The sequence below is a fragment of the Eucyclogobius newberryi genome, unplaced genomic scaffold, assembly GCF_026437365.1.
Source record: "Eucyclogobius newberryi isolate DKJ021-1_F unplaced genomic scaffold, fEucNew1.0.hap1 SCAF_10, whole genome shotgun sequence".
NCBI classification, from domain to species: domain Eukaryota; kingdom Metazoa; phylum Chordata; class Actinopteri; order Gobiiformes; family Gobiidae; genus Eucyclogobius; species Eucyclogobius newberryi.
In genome coordinates this window covers 6,161,255-6,182,351 of record NW_027315724.1, presented here as the reverse complement: position 1 = coordinate 6,182,351, position 21,097 = coordinate 6,161,255, and the positions used below count along the sequence as shown (strand labels likewise).

The following is a 21,097-nucleotide window of genomic DNA, read 5'->3' as shown; positions in this document are numbered from 1 at the left end:
ACGCTGGACAGTGGCCATCTTGTCGCAGGGCCAAACACAGAGACATAGACATTACAGATATTACATTTTTCAATAATATATTCAGGAGGCAATGAAGTTTGTAGAATCAAATGAACATTACTCAAAAACTGTTGCTAAATACTTGATTTGATGATGCCACGCCTACCAGAGCGACTATAAACAGTAAACAAGCAGAGGTCAGCTTGCCCCCTATCTCCTCAACCAATCAGGAGCTTTGTTTTAGTCATAACAACCAACTTTCCCATCACACAGCTCAGTTCCTCCTGGCAAACTCTCCACTTCACATCTCCTCTTCACTTCAACATGGACAACTAAATAACTTTATACCTTCCATTTTCTGCCGTTTTTCCCGCCATCATGCTCCAAGGCGTCACCGACATCGCCGGCATGTGCGTCGGCCTCCTCGGACTCATCGGAGCTGCGGCCACCACCGGCATGCCCATGTGGAAGGTGACTGCTTTTATCGGAGAGAACATTATTGTGATGGAAACTCGCTGGGAAGGTCTTTGGATGAACTGCTTCCGTCAAGCTAACATCAGGATGCAATGCAAAGTGTACGATTCGCTTCTGTACTTGCCCGCAGAGTTACAAGCCGCCAGGGGCCTCATGTGCTGCTCCATTGCTTTGTCAGGACTGGGCCTTCTTGTCGCCTCTGCCGGAATGAAGTGCATTTCTTGCATACAGGGCAACGAACGCGCTAAGACGATCATTTTGATGGTCGCCGGCGGCATGCAACTTTTGGCAAGCATTAGCGTCTTCATTCCGGTATCTTGGACGGGTCACGTCATCATTCGCGACTTCTACAACCCTTTGCTGATCGACGCTCAACGGAGAGAACTCGGCGAGGCGCTATACATCGGATGGGTGACCGGCGCAGTCCTGTTCGCGTCGGCAATGTTGTTCCTGTGTCGGAAATTGCCGTCGGAAAAGGGTTCGTTCGATCTCTACACTCAAGCCAAGTTGCTCCAATACAAGCAACAGCCGAACCAACTGCCGATGATGAGGTACCATCCACTTTCAACGATATCCAGCCTCTCGGGACCTCCAAATAGCATGTCGTTCGGCAACCAGCAAGCGATCCCCAACCATGGACCGCCGTTCAACGCTCCGATGGTTTATGACCCCAGTTTACCAGAAAGCGCATCGCTACAGTATCAAGCGAACTTGGCGCACCAGGCTTCCATGAGGAGTTCGAACCATCCGCATAGCATGTATACTCCGGGGAATTCGGCCTATGTGAGCCACAGTACGATGCCCTTTACGCAGACAGACAATCCTTCAACGACGTATCAATCCAGTTACTATCCTGTTCCACAAACTCCAGTTTTCATCGGTTATAATAGGTCCATGATGCATCATCCAAGTGCGACTAGTTCAGGGATGTATATTTGAAGGTAAAAAACGTTTTTAATTAGTACATTTTTCTACAGACCTCTATTTTAAGTAAGTTTTTGAAGAGATTTTTTTTCTGAGGTCTTTTCAATGTAACTTACGTGAATATACATTGCCTGACCAAATACAGTAGGTGGAGCCTCCTACTGGATAAATGCTGCATGGGTCTTTCAGCTGCAACACAGTATGTGCTGTATCAATGCTAAAAGTGGTCCCACAAAATATACATATACATAATTTTTGGGTCAGGCAGTGTATATTTACAGTGTAACAGCAAGGGTTGAGTAAAAGTTTTGTTCCCTCTTTCAAAAGCGCTTCTTACGCCTGACCCCCAGTTTTTGTTGTTGTTGTCGAGTCTATTCTTTGGAACTCCCAGAATTTGTGCAGAATTTCATGTTTTGTCAAATACAGTGACTCATAAATCCAAATGTTATTGTTACTTTCAGTACTGGAGTGCTTTGTGTGTTGTCATAACCTAAAACTGTGGTTCTCAAACTTTTTCAAGATAATATTCGGCTTTCTGAGTGGTTAAATCAAACAGTAAAAAAATAAAGAAATAATCCAATTATAACAAGCTGTATGTTTTTGGTGGTTTATCTGGTTAAACGTACCTGACGTTGATGGTTGTTGTCACTGTAAACACAAACTGGCTCAAACTTCTGTGAGAAACTTACAGTGTAACAAACAAAGTGTGGAGCAGGTTTTTGGAACAGGTTGGGTATATATGTTATTTTTTACATTTTATATATATATACATCTTTTACGGTACTATCCAAGCACAATCACATGAAATATATTATGCGCAATAGGTAAAAATATTGCATTATAAAGCATTGTGTGAGTTTAATAACGCAGTTTGACAGGTGTGGTTTTACTTTGTGGTCCAATTAACTGTTCACTTTGTAGCAATTTTCTATTCTTAAGCACAATATTCTGCAGTATGTGGTTCCATGGGGGGAAAGGACAGCATCCATTACTCTGCACTAGATGGCAGCAAAAAACATGAAAACGAAAGAAGACGTGCACAAAACTAGGTTCAAACAACAGAGAGTGACTCAAAGGTTCTGTTCACTGAATGTAGACTCTTGATATCCGCTGGAATAAATAAGTTTGAGTACCTCTTTCTCCTGCTGGGGCCGAAATAGAGCATCCACAAAAGAAAGTACCATGAAGAAGTTCCGACATTCCCCAATCAACAGCGACTAAAAGTGGCTCTGGCTTTACATCAGCATCTGCATATGGTGGAACATTTACATATTTGATTAGGTGGGTTAGTCTTTCTTCTTCCTCCTTTTTGTGCACCATAAACCTGCACTAACTATGGCATTTACTATAAAACACAAATCTTCACAGTAATCACAAGTTACTATTTCACCTACTTCTCTCTTGTGGATCAGAACAATCCGAAGATTAATTGTTAAAAAAAAAATATTCAAACAAAAGGATGTACTTGTGTCACCAAAAAGTTCCTATAAAAAGTCCCCAAAGTGTGTTCAAATGGGGACTCGTACTAAAAAAAAGTACCAGGAACTGAAAAAGGTTCCTGCCGTGTGCAATGTGTGACCCCAGAGGTTCCTACTCTGAATGAATGTGCATCAAATGGGGACTGGCAGAGGTCACTAGTTACTGACCTCTGCTTAACACAATGTTCCATTCCATGCAAATATGATTATAAGACCATTATTTATTCCATTTGACTATTTCACACAGTAGTTTCCTTAACTTGGGGCCCTCCTGATGCGTGTTGTCAATGGGCCCCGCGTGAGTCAAAGTGCGCATGAACTCTCCGCTCTCCTCGTGTGGTTTCCCCGGGTTTTCTCTCTCTCACACACACACAGAGCCGTTTGCGGATTAGATTTGCGTTTCCATCAGGAGCTGGAGCAAGGATTTAATCATTCCTCGGTGTTCCGCGGCAAAGACGTTGTCGGGGTCGTGCGTTGCCAGATTTGCTGTTAATCTTCAGGACGTATCCATGTTTGCGGATCAGCTGCAGCAGAAGCAGCAGAAGCAGCAGAAGTCTGGCCGCTGCACGGGACCGAGCCGAGCCGTGCCAAGGCTGCGTCAACCGGGACGTACAGCGGAAGTGAGGGGGGGAAACGGATGTCACAATATGGGTTTCAGGGTCAGAGGATCTACCTCCACATGTCTCTGTCGAACTGTGCACAAACATAAACAATCAAAGTGAAAGAGGAATGTCTTTTGGACTTAGAGAGTTTTTTTTTTCACACCCTTGATTTTTTCACACCCTTGATTCTTTTTTTTAGATTAGTGATTTCCTAGAAACAGAATAATCTGGATTACTGTCTGGGTCATATGAATGTGAATGATCATTGTGAATTAAATAAGAGTCTATCTTTGACACTGTGTTCTTTTCTTCTTCGCGTAAGCTTGTTAGTTTAGTTTATTTGGAAACTGAGGCTCCAGTGCTCAGAAAATTCCTGTTTTCACCTACCCCCAATCCCCGCCCACATCCCTGTACTTTGTTGTGATGACACTGAGTAACAGGTTGTATGTTCTAAAAAGTCACGTGACCACTTCACAAAAACAATTACATGTAAATGTAAGATGGCTCCGCAGACGGATGCCCTGCTGTTTTGGTGCTCTTTGTTTGGTCTGTTTTTGTGCCTGAATTGTCTGATAGCGTGCTCTTACCTGTAAAGAGCTCTTAAACATTATTCATCGTGTATTTTACACCTTAATGCCGTAGCAAGTTCCAAGTTTTTGAATCCTGTTCATTGACAATGACAATAACCCAATTTCTCATTCTGATTGTTACAGTGAAATGTCTCTAAGAAGAGCATTGCAGGAAATCAATGGACCTGTTTCTGTTACTAAGCCATTTTAGATCGATATTGCAGTTTACAATAAACAAATAGGAAAGTTATGATCTATTCATGTTACATTCATTATGAAGTACTTGACAAAAAAGCATTATCATGTCTCCTTTAACAATGCTACTCATTTATTTTATCACTCAATCATTTCATCAATGCTATTCCCGCATCACCACCGTTTGATGATGGTCAGCACCACCATCACCAGAACCTCAAGTGGGAGAGGATGTTCTTCCTGCAGCAGCTGAGGAAAGCCAAGCTGCCAGCGAAGATGATGGTGCAGTTCTACACGGCCATCATTGAGTCCATCCTCACCTCCTCCATCACCTCCTCCATCACCTCCTCCATCACTGTGTGGTACGCTGGAGCCACAGCCAGGGACAAACAGAGACTACAGCGCCCTCTGCTGAGAAGGTGATCGGCTGCAGACTTCCATCTCTGCAGAACCTGTACGTCTCCAGGACTCATGGACGAACAGGTCGGATCACAGCCAACCCTTCTCACCCTGGATACGGACTATTTTAGCCACTCCCCTCAGGCAGGAGGCCACTCCCCTCTGGCAGGAGGCCACTCCCCTCAGGCAGGAGGCTCCAGTCCATCTGGACCAGAACCTGCCGCCACAAGAACGGTTTCTTTCCCTCTGCCGTTGGACTCATGAACGCTTCTAAACACTGTCCCTTTAACAATACTCAACCAATACTATTCACACACTGTTCCCTTTCTGCACTATTTCCGACCATCTGTAACGTTTTGTATAAATATCTGTGTACATACTGAGACAAGTTTATTTTTAATTTATCTTATAAGTAAATTCTTAATTTATGCATGCCATATTTGACTCTATAGACGTTGCTATTATCATTATTATTTTATTATTCATTGTTTTATGTTGCACCTTTAGGCTTGTTCAATGACAATGGTCAAAAAACCTTTTCTGATTCTCATTTAACTTTCTACGTGTTTTTAACTGGTTACAATCAATTATGAGAATAGAACCGACTTATAATAAATATATTTAATCATTTATCCTTGATGTCTGTGCAGACCCTCAGTTGTCCGGTCATTTCCACAGCAAAAGAAAATGTAATTCTGTCAACTGGACAAATGTTTTAAGACTTGCTGCTCATATTCAGTTCATCTGATATCTGTCTGAAGGGAGGGGCTAACTACATGGAAACTAACCCAAACTAGTCTAATGACCAACTCTAGGTGTAAACTGTCACCTGAGTCATGTTTAGCATACTAGTTCATGCCCTTAATAGTCTGATTATGATTACTATTTCACTATTATTCTTTTTTTGTTTGGGTTTGGGCCTGAGGATGGGGGTGTGAATGGGAAACAGATTGTACCTCATTTCTGTTCAGAGATGTAGTGTCTTTCCTGACAATTTCCCCATAGAGGACTCACTAGCACCATGGACAGCGCTTGTTCTGTGCTCTCAGACTTAAGCTGCTATTGTAAAGTTTTCAAAAGGAAACCAAAATGTACTTTCTTCAACTGGCAAATATGATCACAGAGGTCAAAGGCTGACCACTCCACAAACTGTAGTTGTTTTAAAAAATCAGTCAAATATTGATGATAATTGATAATTGAGCAATAAGGGTGGTTTTTACTTTTACTTGAGTACGTTCTTGTACCTCTACTTTGTACTTTAACTGAGTAATAATATTAATAAGTTGTTACTCTTTACAATTTTTAACTTCTCTACCTACCTCTGTCTATTACCAGCTGGCAGGGGGCTGACTGGGTTATTTGTAATGTATAATGTTCATTACACTGTAGCATTGACAACTAACTAACTAACTAACTAGATAAATAAAATAAATGAATAAATAAATAAGTAAAGACAAGGTGCACACAATATATTAAGATCCTAAAATATTGTTAGACCAATCATTTATCAAACAATAAGTCAACATAAGTGAGCATGTGAGAAGCACCAAGTCACAATATATAAATAAATGCAACTTTGTCCTACTTGTTTTTGTGGGTTTAATTATTATTTTATTTTTTTTTACTTTATTCCAAAACACCATGTGCTACATTTAGGATTTCATTTAAACACGCCTTACAAAATACGATGCCCTCCACTCTTATTGTGAAAGACACCACAGGAAGCCCTTTAGCGTGAATGATTTCTCTTGACCTCAAAGTCAGTCTCAGTCTCATCTTCATCTTCATCACCGCTTCTGTCCAACTCTCCGCGGGGAAAAAACACGTTCCCGGCGCTGCCCGCGCGCTCCCTCGCACTTTTACGCACACATTACGCGCCAGGAATGGAGTAATTTTCACTTTCCCCACATATTCCCGGATGCTGATTTCTGACTTTTGATGTTTCTCTTTTCTCACCGTGATGTTTGAAAGGAGGATGAGAGTCCGATGCCTGTCTCCTCTTGGATATTTGGGCAGAAAAGTGTTTGGAGCATGAGCTGTTTGGAGCGGTCAGGCGCATGTGAATGAGGAGCTGCTGGACACTGGAGGGAGGACACTGGAGGGAGGACCATGGCGCCACAAAAGGGACTCTTGTCTCCACTGCTTTACTTTGTGACACACTTCTGCCTCTGCCGGGCGCAAGTCCTCAGAATCGGTGAGTGAAGCATCTCTAAAGTAGGCCACGCATTCCTTTAAAAAGTGCTTATAATTCCTTGCGTTCTGAGTCTTGAGCTCCAATCTAGATTATTTTACTTATACAGGCCTGATCTGATTTAAAGATAAACGCTACTCATCAAGTTTAACATTTAATTAATTCAAATAGTGAAATAGAAAAGAAGAAAATGATGCTGGACAACGATTGGAAGTTTAAACTAATTCTCTGTCCGGATTGTCAGAAAATCACGCAACATTTTTAATACATATAACGACCTAATATGTATAAAATAATCATAATATTTTCTATAAAAGGGCTAATAATAATTCACTAGATACACCTCCATAATTGTGTGGATTGCTCTCTATTTCTATCACGGTTTGTCTTGTTTATGTTCATTGAATTAATACGGAAAGCTAATTGTTTTGAATAAGACAAAGTTAATGTTTAAGTTGTAATTGATGAATATGGAAAGGGAAGTGTGTTTTCAGAGGCAGAATCTGTTTTAGTTAATTAAAAATAGAGAAAATCAACACTGTTTTGTAGAAGATTGTTTCAAAAAGAACAAAACTTTAAGACACATTTTCAAAATGGAGTTATTAGAGTTATCTAATCTTCTATATTTTTGTTGTCATAGCGCCTCAAATATCACCCCGCCCACAGTTTGATGTGATTATCACTTGGATACTTTAAAGGGCACTGAGTAACGTTTCTGTTGGGGGGGCTGTCACCACTTGTTTCCATGGAGATTATTATTATTTGTTATTACGATCAATTATATAAAATCATAGCCGTAGTTTGATCATCATACTTATTATCTGGACTAAACAAACATGTACAAATAACCTTTTGTAACAAAGACAGCATCATTCTTGAATCAAAATGCCAAAAAAATGAATTAAGTGGTTCTTCTGATTCCCATAAACAACACACTTTATTCATGAATAGTTTTTCAACCTTTGTTTGGTTAAAAACGTATGTAAGAAGTATCAATGTACAATAGAAATAGTTAGTTAAATCCTAAAATAATTATGATATTCAGGTATTTGTATTGCGGGAAAAACAAACTTGTAAAATCTGCTTTCTTACTGTAAGTGGGCTCGCCTCTCCACAGATCTGACCTGTAACTTAGCCTGGTAGTGCCACCTGCTTGTTTTCATGACGACTGATACATTTAATGCCATACTGTGGAACAATCTCAGCACAGACAGGGAGATGGCAGCGCTTCCACCAGATAAAGTTACAGAATGTGCATTTAAACTTAATTTATAATCATTTGAGAATATAAATTAACTATATTCCAGTGGATTACAGCATATTATAATAAAGGCTAGTAAGACAACGCGCTGTCTAAAGTTCTCAAAGTGTTTCTAACTCTTTGTTCTTGCTTTGATTGCTGATGTAACAGAGACCAAAGTCGCATCAGAGAGTTTATACTTTCTTTTTTTTTTGGTTCCAAATTAATGATGTGCTTCTCGTTAAGTTGCGTCACAGAATGTTGAAATATTAGCCTGGAGTGTCCCCATGCCACCGGCTGCACTCCACGCAACGTTACGGGGAAGTCATTACCCCGGCTTCTTCTTACACTCTGAGGGCTTTTGCAGTTGTGTGGAACAATGTTGGAAAAGTATCTCGTTGCAATTAGCGCACGCAATATTAGTTTTGCAATTAGGACAAGGTACTGTTACTTCTGTAGAGGAACATATTCTGTATTTAAAACAAAGAGGTTTCATTTCAAGTAGCTCTTCAGCAGGCAGCACTAGGAAGCTAAACGTGCATTGTAACTTTTCATTTAGATGGTCCGCCACTTGAGATGGTGTCACTTTGCCTGGAATTTTCCACAGTATGGCATTACGCTTGTCTTTCTTGCATTTATTCGTGCATTTACTGGCAAAATAACACCCATCTTTGTTGTTCTTTCCCTCCCACACACTGTATCAGCTTTCTGTCATCCTTCTCCATGCTTTTTTTATTCATTTTTTCTGCAGCAAGTACATTTGACAGGTATCCATCTGTAGTTTCTATTGTTGGAGTTGTACGTCCGAGATACACAGTTTTAAAGTCCTCTCAGTCCAGTATTTATGAACAACAGGACGGTCCCCTAGTGAAGAGCCGCTTGATAATCACAGTTTCTCCAAAAAACAGTGCTTTCCTGTGAGTCATCTGAGCTTGGACATGTGTAGTAAAATATCGTGGCACATTTTTAAGGCAAGCCAAGGCAAGGCAAGGCAAGTTTATTTGTAGAGCACATTTCATACACAAGGCAATTCAAAGTGCTTCACACAGCAGGAAAAAATGCTTTCAAATCACAAAGAAATTACAGAAACAGAAATACAATAAAATTGACTGAATTAAAAATTATCAATCCAACTGATTGTCTAAACTAATAAAATCACAAACAAAAGAGAAGAGTGCAAAGAAAAAATCCTTTCAGTCATATGCGGAGCTAAACAAAACTGTTTTTAGCTTAGATTTGAACATTGTCAGAGTAGAAGCCTGTCTCACATCTTCAGAAAGACTGTTCAGATTTTAGCTGCATAAAACTGAAACACAGATTCCCCATGTTTTGTCCTGACTCTGGGCACCAGCAGGAGGCCGGTCCCTGAGGTCCTCAGAGTCCGAGATGGTTCATATGGCACTAACATATCCAAGATGTACTTTGGTGCTAGGCCATGGAGAGACTTGTACACAAGCAGAGCTGCTTTAAAGTCTATTCTCTGAGCCACAGGGAGCCAGTGCAGAGACCTGAGAACAGGACTAATGTGATCATACTTCCTGGTTCTGGTCAGGACCCGAGCAGCAGCGTTCTGGATGTACTGCAGCTGTTTTACAACTCGTTTGGAGAGGCCAGTGAGCAGGCCGTTACAGTAGTCTAATCTACTGGAGACAAACGCATGGATAAGTCTCTCTAAATCTGGTTTTGACACTATATTTTTGATTTTGGCAATGTTTTTTAGATGGTAAAAAGCTGCTGATGTTATTGATTTGACGTGGCAATTAAAGTTCAAGTCTGAGTCCATTATTACCCCCAGATTTCTAATTTGGTTTGTAGGTTTTAGAGCGAGACTCTGGAGGTGACCGCTAACACTTTCTCTTTGTTTCTGTGGGCCAAAAACGATTATTTCAGTCTTGTCTGAGTTCAGCTGGAGAAAGTTGTTTTGCATCCACAAACTGATCTGTTGGATGCAGTGACAGAGTGAATCCACTGGTCCATATTCACCTGTCGACAGTGACACATAGATCTGACTCGTCTGCATCATTGTGATAGGACACATTTTCACTGCGTATCAACTGACCTAACGGCTGCATGTAGAGGTTGAACAGAAGGGGACCCAGGGCTGACCCTTGGGGCACTCCACAGGTCAGGGTCATGTGGTCTGAGACACAGCTACCAATTTCAACAAAGTACTTCCTGTCTTCCAGATAAGATAATAATAAGATAATCCTTTATTGTCCCACATGGGGAAATTTCATTGGTGCAACGCAGGTAGATACAGAGGTAGATACAGAAGAACAGATCACTTATAGGAAGTCTGAAAAAACACTTTCAGTAGAAGATCTCCTATAAATAAATAAAAACTCCCATAGACAAATAAATACATAAATACCATTGCATGTGATCCCGACATAGATAGGACCTTAACCAGTTTAGGGCAGTGCCAGTGATGCCCACCCAGTCCTCTAGTCTCTGTAAGAGGATCCCATGATCGACAGTGTCAAAAGCAGCACTCAGATATAACAGAATTAAGACTGAGGCTTTGCCCGTGTCATTGTGTACAGGCGGATGTCATTTGTCACCTTGACAAGAGCAGTCTCAGTGCTGTGATGAGGTCTAAAACCTGACTGAAAAACATCAAATGAGTTGTTTATTAAGAGGAAATCTGTGAGCTGTTGGTAAACAACCTTTTCAAGGACTTTGCCCCAAAATGGCAGATTAGAGATGGGCCGGTAATGACTCAGTACTGCGGCATCAAGACTGCTCTTCTTTAGGAGAGGCTTTATGACCGCAGTTTTCAAAGACATTGGGAATGTTCCAGATTGAAGCGACATGTTAACTATGTGAGTGAATGGTGCTAACAAACTGTTCAGCACAGACTTTAGAAATCTGGTGGGTAACACATCGAGGCAGCATGTAGATGAACTCAGACTGGTGATGATCTCATGGACAGTTTTGTCAGTTACTGGTGCAAAGTGAGTTAGCTCTAAGTGTCTTGGTGGTTTTAGGGTAATTTTTTGCATTGTGGGATTTATAGCACTTTTAATGCCCTGAACTTTGTCATTAAAGAATAATGCAAACTCATTACACTTGGATGTGGAAATGAGTTCTAACGGCAGCTGAGCTGGAGGGTTTGTTAATCTGTTAACTGTGGCAAACAGGACACGCGAGTTGTTACTGCAGCTTCCAATAATTTCAGAAAAATATCTTTCCCTAGTTCTACGTAAGATTAGGTTGTACATGTTCAGCTTCTCTTTGTAAATCTCTTTTTGAACCTGGAGCTTTGACTTGCGCCATTTCCGTTCGGCCCTGCGGCACTCCCTTTTCTGTGCATCATTTCTCCATGGCACCTTCTGCTTATTTTTAACCATTTTAGCCTTTATAGGGGCGATGGTGTCCAGAACATTCAAAACACTAGATGTAACAGAGTTCAACAAATCATTTACATTAGAACATGAAACATTTTCAAAGTTTATCATTTCCATAAACAGTGCACCTGTGCCATCACTTATGTGTCTCCTCTGAACAACTGCAGGACCAACCGGTGGTTTGGGAGAAACAGACAGGTCAAAGAAGACACAGAAATGATCAGACAGAGCAACATCGATCACATTAACATTTGAAATATTTACCCCCTTTGTAATTATGAGATCTAGAGTGTGTCCTTTGCTGTGAGTGGGGCCTCTCACATGCTGAGTAAGACTGAAGGTTTCAAGGACAGCATCAAGCTCTTTAGCGTTTCTGTCACAAATATTATCAACATGCACATTGAAAACACCTGTAATGACCAAACCATCAAAGTCTGTGCATATGACTGAAAGCATCTCAGTAAAATCATCAATAAAACTTTGGCAGTGCTGGGGAGGCTTGTATAAAACAATGAAGAGAACGGATGGAGACTGTTTTAGCTCCATTTTAAAGGATGATGAAAACACCCCAAAAGACAACCTGCGGGTAATTATTTCATCTCTAAAGACAGCACAGACTCCACCCCCTTTTTTGTTTTCTCGTGTTTCAGATTCAAACTTAAAGTTGGGTGGAGCAGATTCTATCAGAACTACATTTCCTGTGTTTTTGTCAAGCCATGTTTCAGTTAAAAACATAAAATCAAGATTATAAGAAGAAATAAAATTATTAATTAAGAGAGATTTGTTACATAAGGATCTGACATTTAGCACAGCAAGTTTCAGACGGGACTGGGCTTTATCTTTTCACAGGGAATATGAAACACATTTCTCAGATTGGGCCTGACTCGCATTTTGTTTTTCCATCTGTGTGATGATGTGACTACAGAAATAGCACTAGGGGGGGCTCTTTTTACATAGGGCCCCGGGTTGGTTTGATTTTTAATGTGACAATAAGTCCCGGCAACGCTGAGACCCAGTGCATCCTAGCTATGGGAGATACCAGGTGAAAGGCGAGGTTGGATGGGTGGTGGGGCTTTTGTAGCCAAGGAGAGTTTGGGACCAGGTGAGAGGCGAGGGGGGATGGGTGGTGGGGCTTTTGTTGGTGTAGTCGGCTTCTCCATGGAGATATATGCGTATATGTTCCCATTCTTCATCTGTTATAACACAATTTCTTTGTTTTCCCATTTATTTTATAGTGCACCTTTAAAGTCCCAGCACAAATTAATGATAAATATATACATATATTTGTATACTGAATGGTTATTCTTTTTCTCAAAGAATTTGTCTTGAATTTAATTTTCTAAAATTCAGTTATACATTTACCTCAGGTTCCAGTATTGTAAATCAAGCATCTTATCATTTAAGTTGTATAAAGTGGTTACTAATTACTCGTTTTGAAATAAAGAGCTGCTGGTTTGGGTTGATACCGACAGGGGCTGCATGTACTGCCCCGGGTCCCTGGCTGGTAGGGCATCTGGTGTAAAAATCTGCCAACTCGCTGTGATCATTTGATAACTTGCTTTTTACCACATTTCATTCAAACCTATATATATATATATATACCATTTTGTACCACCCAATAGTTTACTGTCTATGGTAATTTCCAGTATTCTTATTTCTCGAGAGTTAGATTAGAAAATAAACACTGCTATATATATATATCTTTTTGATAAAATCCTGCATTGATTGTTGCTCTCCACGGCTCCATCGTTAATCTGTTTAAATGATCTGTCAGTGACCTCCTAATCCCAGCGACAGTCGGACCATTATAATCTGGCCCATATGGTGAGCTTCATTAACATCGCTCGCTCCGATTGTCTCTCCCGCTCACTCTCCGTCTTCTGTAATGAAGCGAAACCAAACGCCGACTCTCACTACTCTTCTTTATGCACAAAGTCACACAAGGAGCAGATATGGCTGCTAAAGGGAGCGCCAAGTCTCACAGCAGTGGGGAACGGGCACGGGATTTTTCTGAGTTAGCATTCTCTATTCATGCTAATGCTAATGTTGTTGTTTTGGGTGATCAGGGGGGGGGGGGGGGAATTATATTGAAAAATGCACATTATTGTAATTGTTGTTTTGAAGATATGGGACATTTATTGACGATATAAACTATGTGTAACTATTTAGCAATGTGTATTTCAAACTTAGCAACAAGTAAAGTTATATTTATGCATTTCATTTTTTCGTGCAATACTTGAACCGCAACCGATACCGATACCCTAATGATAACAAAAAACTCTTTCTTTACACAATACAAAGGCAAATGCTTTTTTCTTTCTCTCTTCATTGTAATAAGACAGTATAAACACACACAAAGAGCCAGGGTTTCTCAGGAGAGTTGTCAGGCTGACGCCCAGAGGCAGCAGGGGGCGACAAATCACCCAAAAATATGTGTTTAATAATGCAAAGCGTTACTTAGTTCTTCTTTAAGTGAACCGTACTGGTCTGTTTAAGGGATCCAAAGTGGGCCGTGAGAGCTCTATCTTCCAAAGTGGTCTGACTCACTGTGGAGTGAGATGATTGGAAAACAAAACTCAGGTCGAAAACGAGACAGTAAAACGTAGATACGAAAAGAAAATAATAATTTTAAGCCACAGTATTTCCAGTGATGATGTTGAGCCCACATGTTTAATAGAACAAAGCTAGAGCAAAAATGTATGAATATTATCTTACAGAAGGTCCATAACACAGAATGGGTGGAGCTTATTCGAAAGTCAGTGACCAGGAATCCACCTCATGAAGCAGGAATGCACGAGCGCGTTCTGAAACTCAAACTGCTGTTTCAAAATGACTGTCACTCCAAAAGCAGCAGTTAGATGAACAAATAACACATAACTCCAATCTTAGTCAACCTCAACTGGCTGCCGATTCAATTTAGGATTGATTTTAAAATAGTATTGTTATTGTATTGTTTTTAATACTCTCAACGGCTCTGCACCTGATTACATTGCTATTTGTTAACTTAAGACACTGCTCCTCGTTCCCTCAGGTCCTCTTCCCGGGGCCAAAGGAGGGCCTGTGTTTTCTATTGTGGCTAAAAAACTCTGACTTCATTTCCATTGACCAGTTTAAATCCCTGCTTGTAACGCATTTTTTTAATCTGAAAAAAGGAAAATCTTCATTGTTTTCAAATCGGAATATTCATTTTTCTTGGGACCAACTCCCTGACTTTTCATCCAGTGTCCAGAGACAAATTCTCATGAAAATGCAAATCCTTTTCTCTGTAAATCGTGGGGGGTTTTCCTGAATAAACTCAAATTTGAAGGATATCAAAGGAAATCACAAAATACCACAAAATTTACCAAAATGTTTTGAAATTTAGATTTTTTACGAATGGCTTAAAGTCCAGTTTGAAGCTGTCGAACTCCCGAACTTGCTAAATGTGAACGAGAAAAAAAGAAAAGCACTGAAGCGCCACAGGACCACGGAGCCAGACCACTATTCTGTTTGATGTGGCCCGTCCTGCTCCCAGCGCTCATTTACAAACACGTGGGGTTCGATTGGAAGTGCTTTTTGTGTATTTGGAGCAGTCGTCCTGAATGTGAATCTGATGTTTTGGTGCGAGTGTCAGAACAGAGCAGGCTCAGTGCTGCACATCAAACACACTGAGTGGTCCGCACACCGAGACTGTGGGACAGGGGCTGGCCCCGGCCCAGGTGGACCGAGGACCAGAGGGGGAGGGGGAAAGAGTGAGATTAGAGAAAGCAAGAGAGGAAGAGGAGGCAAGAGGCAAACGGGAGGGGAGGGAGGAAAAAAGGGAGGGAGATAAGATAATTGAGGAGAGAGGGCAAAAATTAGAGAAGAGAGAAGCAAAAGGGACAAAGAGAGAGACGAAAGCAGAGCGGTAGAAAAGAGAGAGGAGAGAAGGAGAAAAAGAAAGTGACAGAAAGGGAAGAAGCAGAAAAGGAGAAAGAAGGGGACAAGGGAAGAAAAAGAAGGTGAGAGAGACAAAGAGGTTAGAAAGGGAGTGGTGGTGAGAAAGGGAGATAAAGAGACAAAGAAATGGGAGTAGGGGAAAGAAAGAGAGAGGGGGGAGATGGGAGGAGACAGAGGGACGAGGAGAGAGGAAGAAAGAGAAGAGAGAACTGAAGACGAGAGAGGGTGAAGACAGAAAAAGACAGAGAAAGTCAGAGAGACATAGGGTCAGAGAGAGACAGAGAGTCAAAGAGAGACAGAGAGAGACAGAGATAATGGATGAGAGACAGAGAGAGACAGAGATAACGGATGAGAGACAGAGATAGAGAAAGACAGAGAGGGACAGAGATAGTGGATGAGATATAGAGAGGCAGAGATAACGGATGAGAGACAGAGAGACAGAGATAATGCATGAGAGACAGAGAGAGACAGAGATAATGGATGAGAGACAGAGAGAGACAGAGTCAGAGAGAGACAGAGATAATGGATGAGAGACAGAGAGAGACAGAGTCAGAGATAACGGATGAGAGACAGAGAGAGACAGAGATAATGGATGAGAGACAGAGAGAGACAGAATCAAAGAGAGACAGCGATAACAGATGAGAGACAGAGAGAGACAGAGAGAGACAGAGATAATGGATGAGAGACAGAGAGAGACAGAGTCAGAGAGAGACAGAGATAATGGATAAGAGACAGAGAGAGACGGAGAGAGTGTGAGGTCATTGTAGCAGCTCGTCTTTCATCCTCCAGATGGTGAAGGAGCTCTGAGGTGTAAAGTGGAAATTGTTTGTCCTTTTGCGTCAGTATTAACACAATTCTAAATGATTGAAATGCGAAAATTTCACCCAGTCTTGTACGCTTGGAAATCACAGTGGGCAATATGGACATATCTTGACTTTTATGGGGGATTAACTATAGATAACTATATTTCTGCAAATGTTTAGAATGGAATATGCCCCTCCCCTCAGCGTTACCATGGCGCTTGTCTCATTAGTAGCTGATATAATACAAGTATGTGGCTTTTCAGATTTGGCCACTTTCTTTTATTATGAAAATACACAGCTTGTGTTTGTTTCTGTAGCATAAATATATTTAATAAATAATAATAACCCCAGATAAACACAATATAATGAATAATGAATGATAATAAAGAATATGGTATGAATCCAGGTCGATCTTCTGAGTTTGGGTGTGACTTTGACTCTAAATGTTCTGCTTTAAGTTGAATTATTTACTTATCATTTATTAATTTGCTCTGTTGTGGTCCGTGATCCGCGGCACTGTTGACCTGCGCGCGTGTTCGGTGAGCGCTCACTATTTTTCTTACCGTCACTTGAGGATGTGATCACTTTTCGACAGTCACGCCAAATAACTTCACCGCTGAAACACCAGGCGTGCATATCGCCCATAGATCTATTATATTATCATGGCTGCCGTCTGCACGCTGCCCAAGAAGAGCATCTGCAATCATCTATGCGCCCGTAGGTCAAACGAAACCTATCAAAAGTGCGGCGATTTTCATATCTTACAATTCCCACAGATGATTTTTTCACCGCAGCTTTTGGATTCGCTCTCACAATTTGACATTCTCGAAACGTTGGGCTGGGACTGGGATTGGGATTGGGATTGGGGTTGGACTGGGACTGAGTTTGGGACTGAAGGTGTGACTGGGACTGGGTCTGGGTCTGGGATTGGGATTGGGACTGAGTTTGGGACTGAAGGTGGGACTGGGTCTGGGTCTGGGATTGGGATTGGGATTGGGTCTGGGACTGAGTTTGGGACTGGGGCGTGAGCCTTTGACCCAGATCTGGGCTCATCACATGGACTTTTGGGACTTTTTTTGCTCAGGGGCAGGTACTTTTTGTGACACAAAATGTTTTCAACATTGAGACATAAATTCCATTCATTTTCAGACAAACTTTATTAATTCACATGAGAAAATATTTTAAAAGGCGACTTACTGATTAGTAAATTGTAAGTGATATTCTGAATAACAGTTAAAAAAAAAACAGTAAAACCAGTATTTGTTTGAGCTTTTTGTGCATCGTAGTTTTATGTGCAGGTTTATAGTGCCAGGGGAAAAAACAACAACTTTTCCTTACCTGTTCCACACTATACAGATGCTAATGTAAAGCCACTGTGCGAGGAGGACTGGATGGTTCCTCTGACCAGCCCTGACTGGGGGTGTTGTACGGACAGAAACAGCAGGGGGCGACGACGGACACTTAAAACACCCCAAAAATACATATATAACCATCTCAGGGACTTACAAAGACGGTAAATAAGGCGATATGTTACTCAGTTCTGCTGCTTTGTTACATTATGAACTGCCATAGTTTGAATGATGTCTCTCATCAGTTCAACCTGCAGGGGGCGCAAGCGTCGCCCAGGCCAAGCATGTGTTGGACTGTGGACCTTTAATGGTGTGCGGACTGCTTTTACATACATACATTATTTTAAGTTCTAACAATGCAAATGTGTCCTTCAAAACTGTTTTATTACAATATTTTCTTTGTTTTTGATTATGTGTATAGGATTAAGTGGTGTTCCTTCTCCCCCACTACCCAGCATGCACCTCTCAGGAAATCAACAAACTCATTATGACTTATGAAAATAAATGATCTGATCTCAGGTGGAAATGAAAGAAGAGACAGAATGTGTATCTGTGGATTATATCGTACAGGCAGCGGTGGAAACAGTACAGAATATTTCTACTAGTACTGCAGCCAAAATTGTACTTAAGTAAAGTAAAAGTGAAATGTGTGCAAGAAAAAAGAAATAAAACTCTACTCAGACTACCCTATGTCTAAACGCAGATCAGTCTTTTATACAAAACTTGTTCATTAAAGAGTTTAAAGCAGAATTGTTTTTCAAAAGACAATGTGCATATTCAAATCAAATCAAATCAATTTATTTTTGTAAGGCCCAAAATCACAACAACAGTTGCCTCTGAGGGCCACAGGGAGAAATGAATCATCAATGTCTGTGGTGGCGATGGAGTCAGACAATGTCTGTGGTGGCGAGGGACGATGTCCCAGGGTCCTCTGTCCTTAGACTCTCCTTCTCGGCCAGGAAAAACTACAAAAAAAACCTCTTTGGGAAAAAAGCGTAGAAACCTGGAGGAGTTCCAGTGAAGGAGAGATCCGACTCTCACAGACGGACAGACGGACACGAGGAGACTGGAGCTGGACCCACTCTTCAGGCAGAAGAGGGACCGTCTGAGTCGAGCTGGACCCACTCTTCAGGCAGAAGAGGGACCGACTGAGTCGAGCTGGACCCACTCTTCAGGCAGATGAGGGACCGTCGGAGGCGAACTGGACCCACTCCTCAGGCAGATGAGGGACTGTGGGAGGCGAGCTGGACCCACTCTTCAGGTAGATGAGGCACCGTCGGAGGCGAGCTGGACCCACTCTTCAGGCAGATGAGGGACCGACTGAGGCGAACTGGAGCCACTCTTCAGGCAGATGAGGGACCGTCCACATGGGGCAGGGACCACTTCACCAGGAGAGGGACATCTGGGTCCACAGGTCCTCAGGAGTGAGAGAAAGAAAAAGAAGGCGGTGAACAGTTTGCAAGTGGAATTAAAAAATAAATATTGTTTGATAGCATAAGTAGTCAGAAGAAGAGGATAGTGCTCAAGCTGTCATACTTCCCCCAGCACAGTTACTCCTAGGGCAGCGTAGCTGAAGCTGTGGGTTTATCTTTCTGTTCCTAACTACTCTGACCATAAGCGATTTCAAAGAGGAACGTTTTAAGCCTGGACTTAAATGAAGAGACTGTGTCAGCATATTTAACATGGGTCGGGAGCTGATTCCATAACACAGGGGCTTGGTAGCTAAACGCTCTACCTCCTACAGTACTTTTAGAGACTCTTGGCACCACCAGAAGGCCGGCATTCTGAGAGCGAAGAGCTCTGTTTGGATGATATGGTTCTATAGCATCTTTGAGGTAGGATGGGGCCATGTCATTTATGGCTTTGTAGGTCAAGAGTAGAATTTTGAATTTGATTCTGGACTCGACGGGGAGCCAGTGAAGAGACTTCAGCACTGGCGTAATGTGCTCTCTTCTTTTTGTTCCTGTTAGTAATCTTGCTGCTGCATTTTGAACCAGTTGAAAGCTTTTTATGGAGCTTTTAGGACACGCTGCAAGCAGGGAGTTACAGTAGTCTAATCTAGTCGTTACAAATGCATGGATAAGTTTTTCGGCATCACTTTTAGGCAGGATTCTTCTGATTTTGGCGATGTTGCGCAAATGGAAATAGGCTGTTTTACAAGCTTGATTTATATGAGCTTTAAATGAGAGCTCCTGGTCAAATAAGACTCCAAGGTTTCTTACAGTAGAACTGGAGGCTACACTGACATTGTCCAGTGTGACTATCTGCTCAGATAGAGCGTCTCGTAGATGCTTAGGGCCAAGCACAATGACCTCGGTTTTTTCAGGGTTAAGAAGCAGGTAGTTTAGTGTCATCCAGGTTTTTATCTCCTTCACACAAGTACTAAGTCTGTCTACTTGATCGCTCTGATCAGGTTTCATTGATAAATACAGCTGAGTGTCGTCTGCATAGCGGTGGAAGTTAATGTCATGCTTTCTGATAATGTTGCCTAATGGTAGCATATAAAGAGTAAACAGAATTGGACCGAGTACCGAACCCTGTGGCACACCGTGAATTACTTTAGAGCTTGGTGAGGAGCTCTGGTTTACATTAACAAATTGGAACCTATCAGATAGATAGGATTTAAACCAGCTGAGGGCTGTTCCTCCAACACCTACATCACATTCTAACCTCTGCAGTAGAATGTTGTGGTCAATGGTGTCAAACGCTGCGCTGAGGTCCAACAGAACCAGGATTGAGACCAGTCCATCGTCAGCGGCTAATAACAAATCATTTGTGACTTTAACTAGTGCAGTTTCAGTGCTGTGGTGGGCTCTGAACCCTGACTGGAAAACTTCAAATAAGTTATTGTCCTGCAGGTGGCGACAAAGCTGTTTTACTACAACTTTTTCAAGGATTTTAGAGACGAAGGGAAGATTTGAAATAGGTCTGTAGTTTACCAATAGGTCGGGATCTAGATTAGGCTTTTTCAGAAGAGGTTTAATGACTGCATGTTTGAAGGACTGTGGAACATAGCCACTTTCGAGTGAAGTATTTATTATATTAAGAATAGGGTCTATAATTAGGGGAAGAATGTCTTTGAGGAGTCTGCTTGGAATGGGGTCTAGGACACAAGTTGAGCTTTTAGAGGACATAATGGCTGAAGTTATCTCTGCTTGATCAACAGCTGTGAACCTTTCTAGGTTTACAGGTGGATTTATATGGGACGTTAGATTTACAGCTTGGGCTAGTTCAGGGCTAATAGCGGGGGTAATTTCATCTAATTTATCTCTGATTGTTTTTATTTTATTGTTAAAAAATAGGAGGAAATCATCAGAGCTGAGTGTAGCTGGGATTGAGGGCTCTACTGCACTGTGACAGTTTGTTAGCCTAGCTACAGTGCTGAAAAGGAATTTAGTGTTACTTTTGTTGACTTCTATTAGATTTGAATAATATCTGGTTTGGGCCTTACGCAGAGCCTGCTTATAGGACAGCAGGCAACTTTTCCATGCTTTTAGGGATTCTTCGGTGTGAGAGCGACGAAATAATCCCTCTAACTTTCTAACTCGATATTCTCTGAGCTTTGTCAGAACAGGCGAAAGAAGCAGAGACAGCCGTGTTTTGGAACG

The 21,097-nt window shown here is 41.5% G+C and overlaps 2 protein-coding genes across 4 annotated transcripts in view; both read left to right on the top strand.

The window, feature by feature from the left end:
* Positions 1 to 283: 283 nt before the first annotated feature.
* LOC140370402 (claudin-8-like) lies at positions 284 to 1,449 on the top strand. Its single transcript, XM_072457544.1, has one exon. It carries the CDS (start codon positions 379 to 381, stop codon positions 1,411 to 1,413), a length of 1,035 nt encoding a protein of 344 aa, XP_072313645.1. The 5' UTR covers positions 284 to 378; the 3' UTR covers positions 1,414 to 1,449.
* A 4,964-nt stretch (positions 1,450 to 6,413) lies between these two features.
* Positions 6,414 to 21,097, top strand: part of LOC140373640 (glutamate receptor ionotropic, kainate 1) — a 54,622-nt gene continuing 39,938 nt past the window's right edge. For all 3 annotated transcript variants that reach the window (XM_072460253.1, XM_072460262.1, XM_072460244.1), the window contains exon 1: positions 6,414 to 6,835. In XM_072460253.1, the coding sequence (XP_072316354.1) occupies positions 6,751 to 6,835 (85 nt within the window). In that variant the 5' untranslated portion in view covers positions 6,414 to 6,750. The remainder of the gene's footprint in view (positions 6,836 to 21,097) is intronic.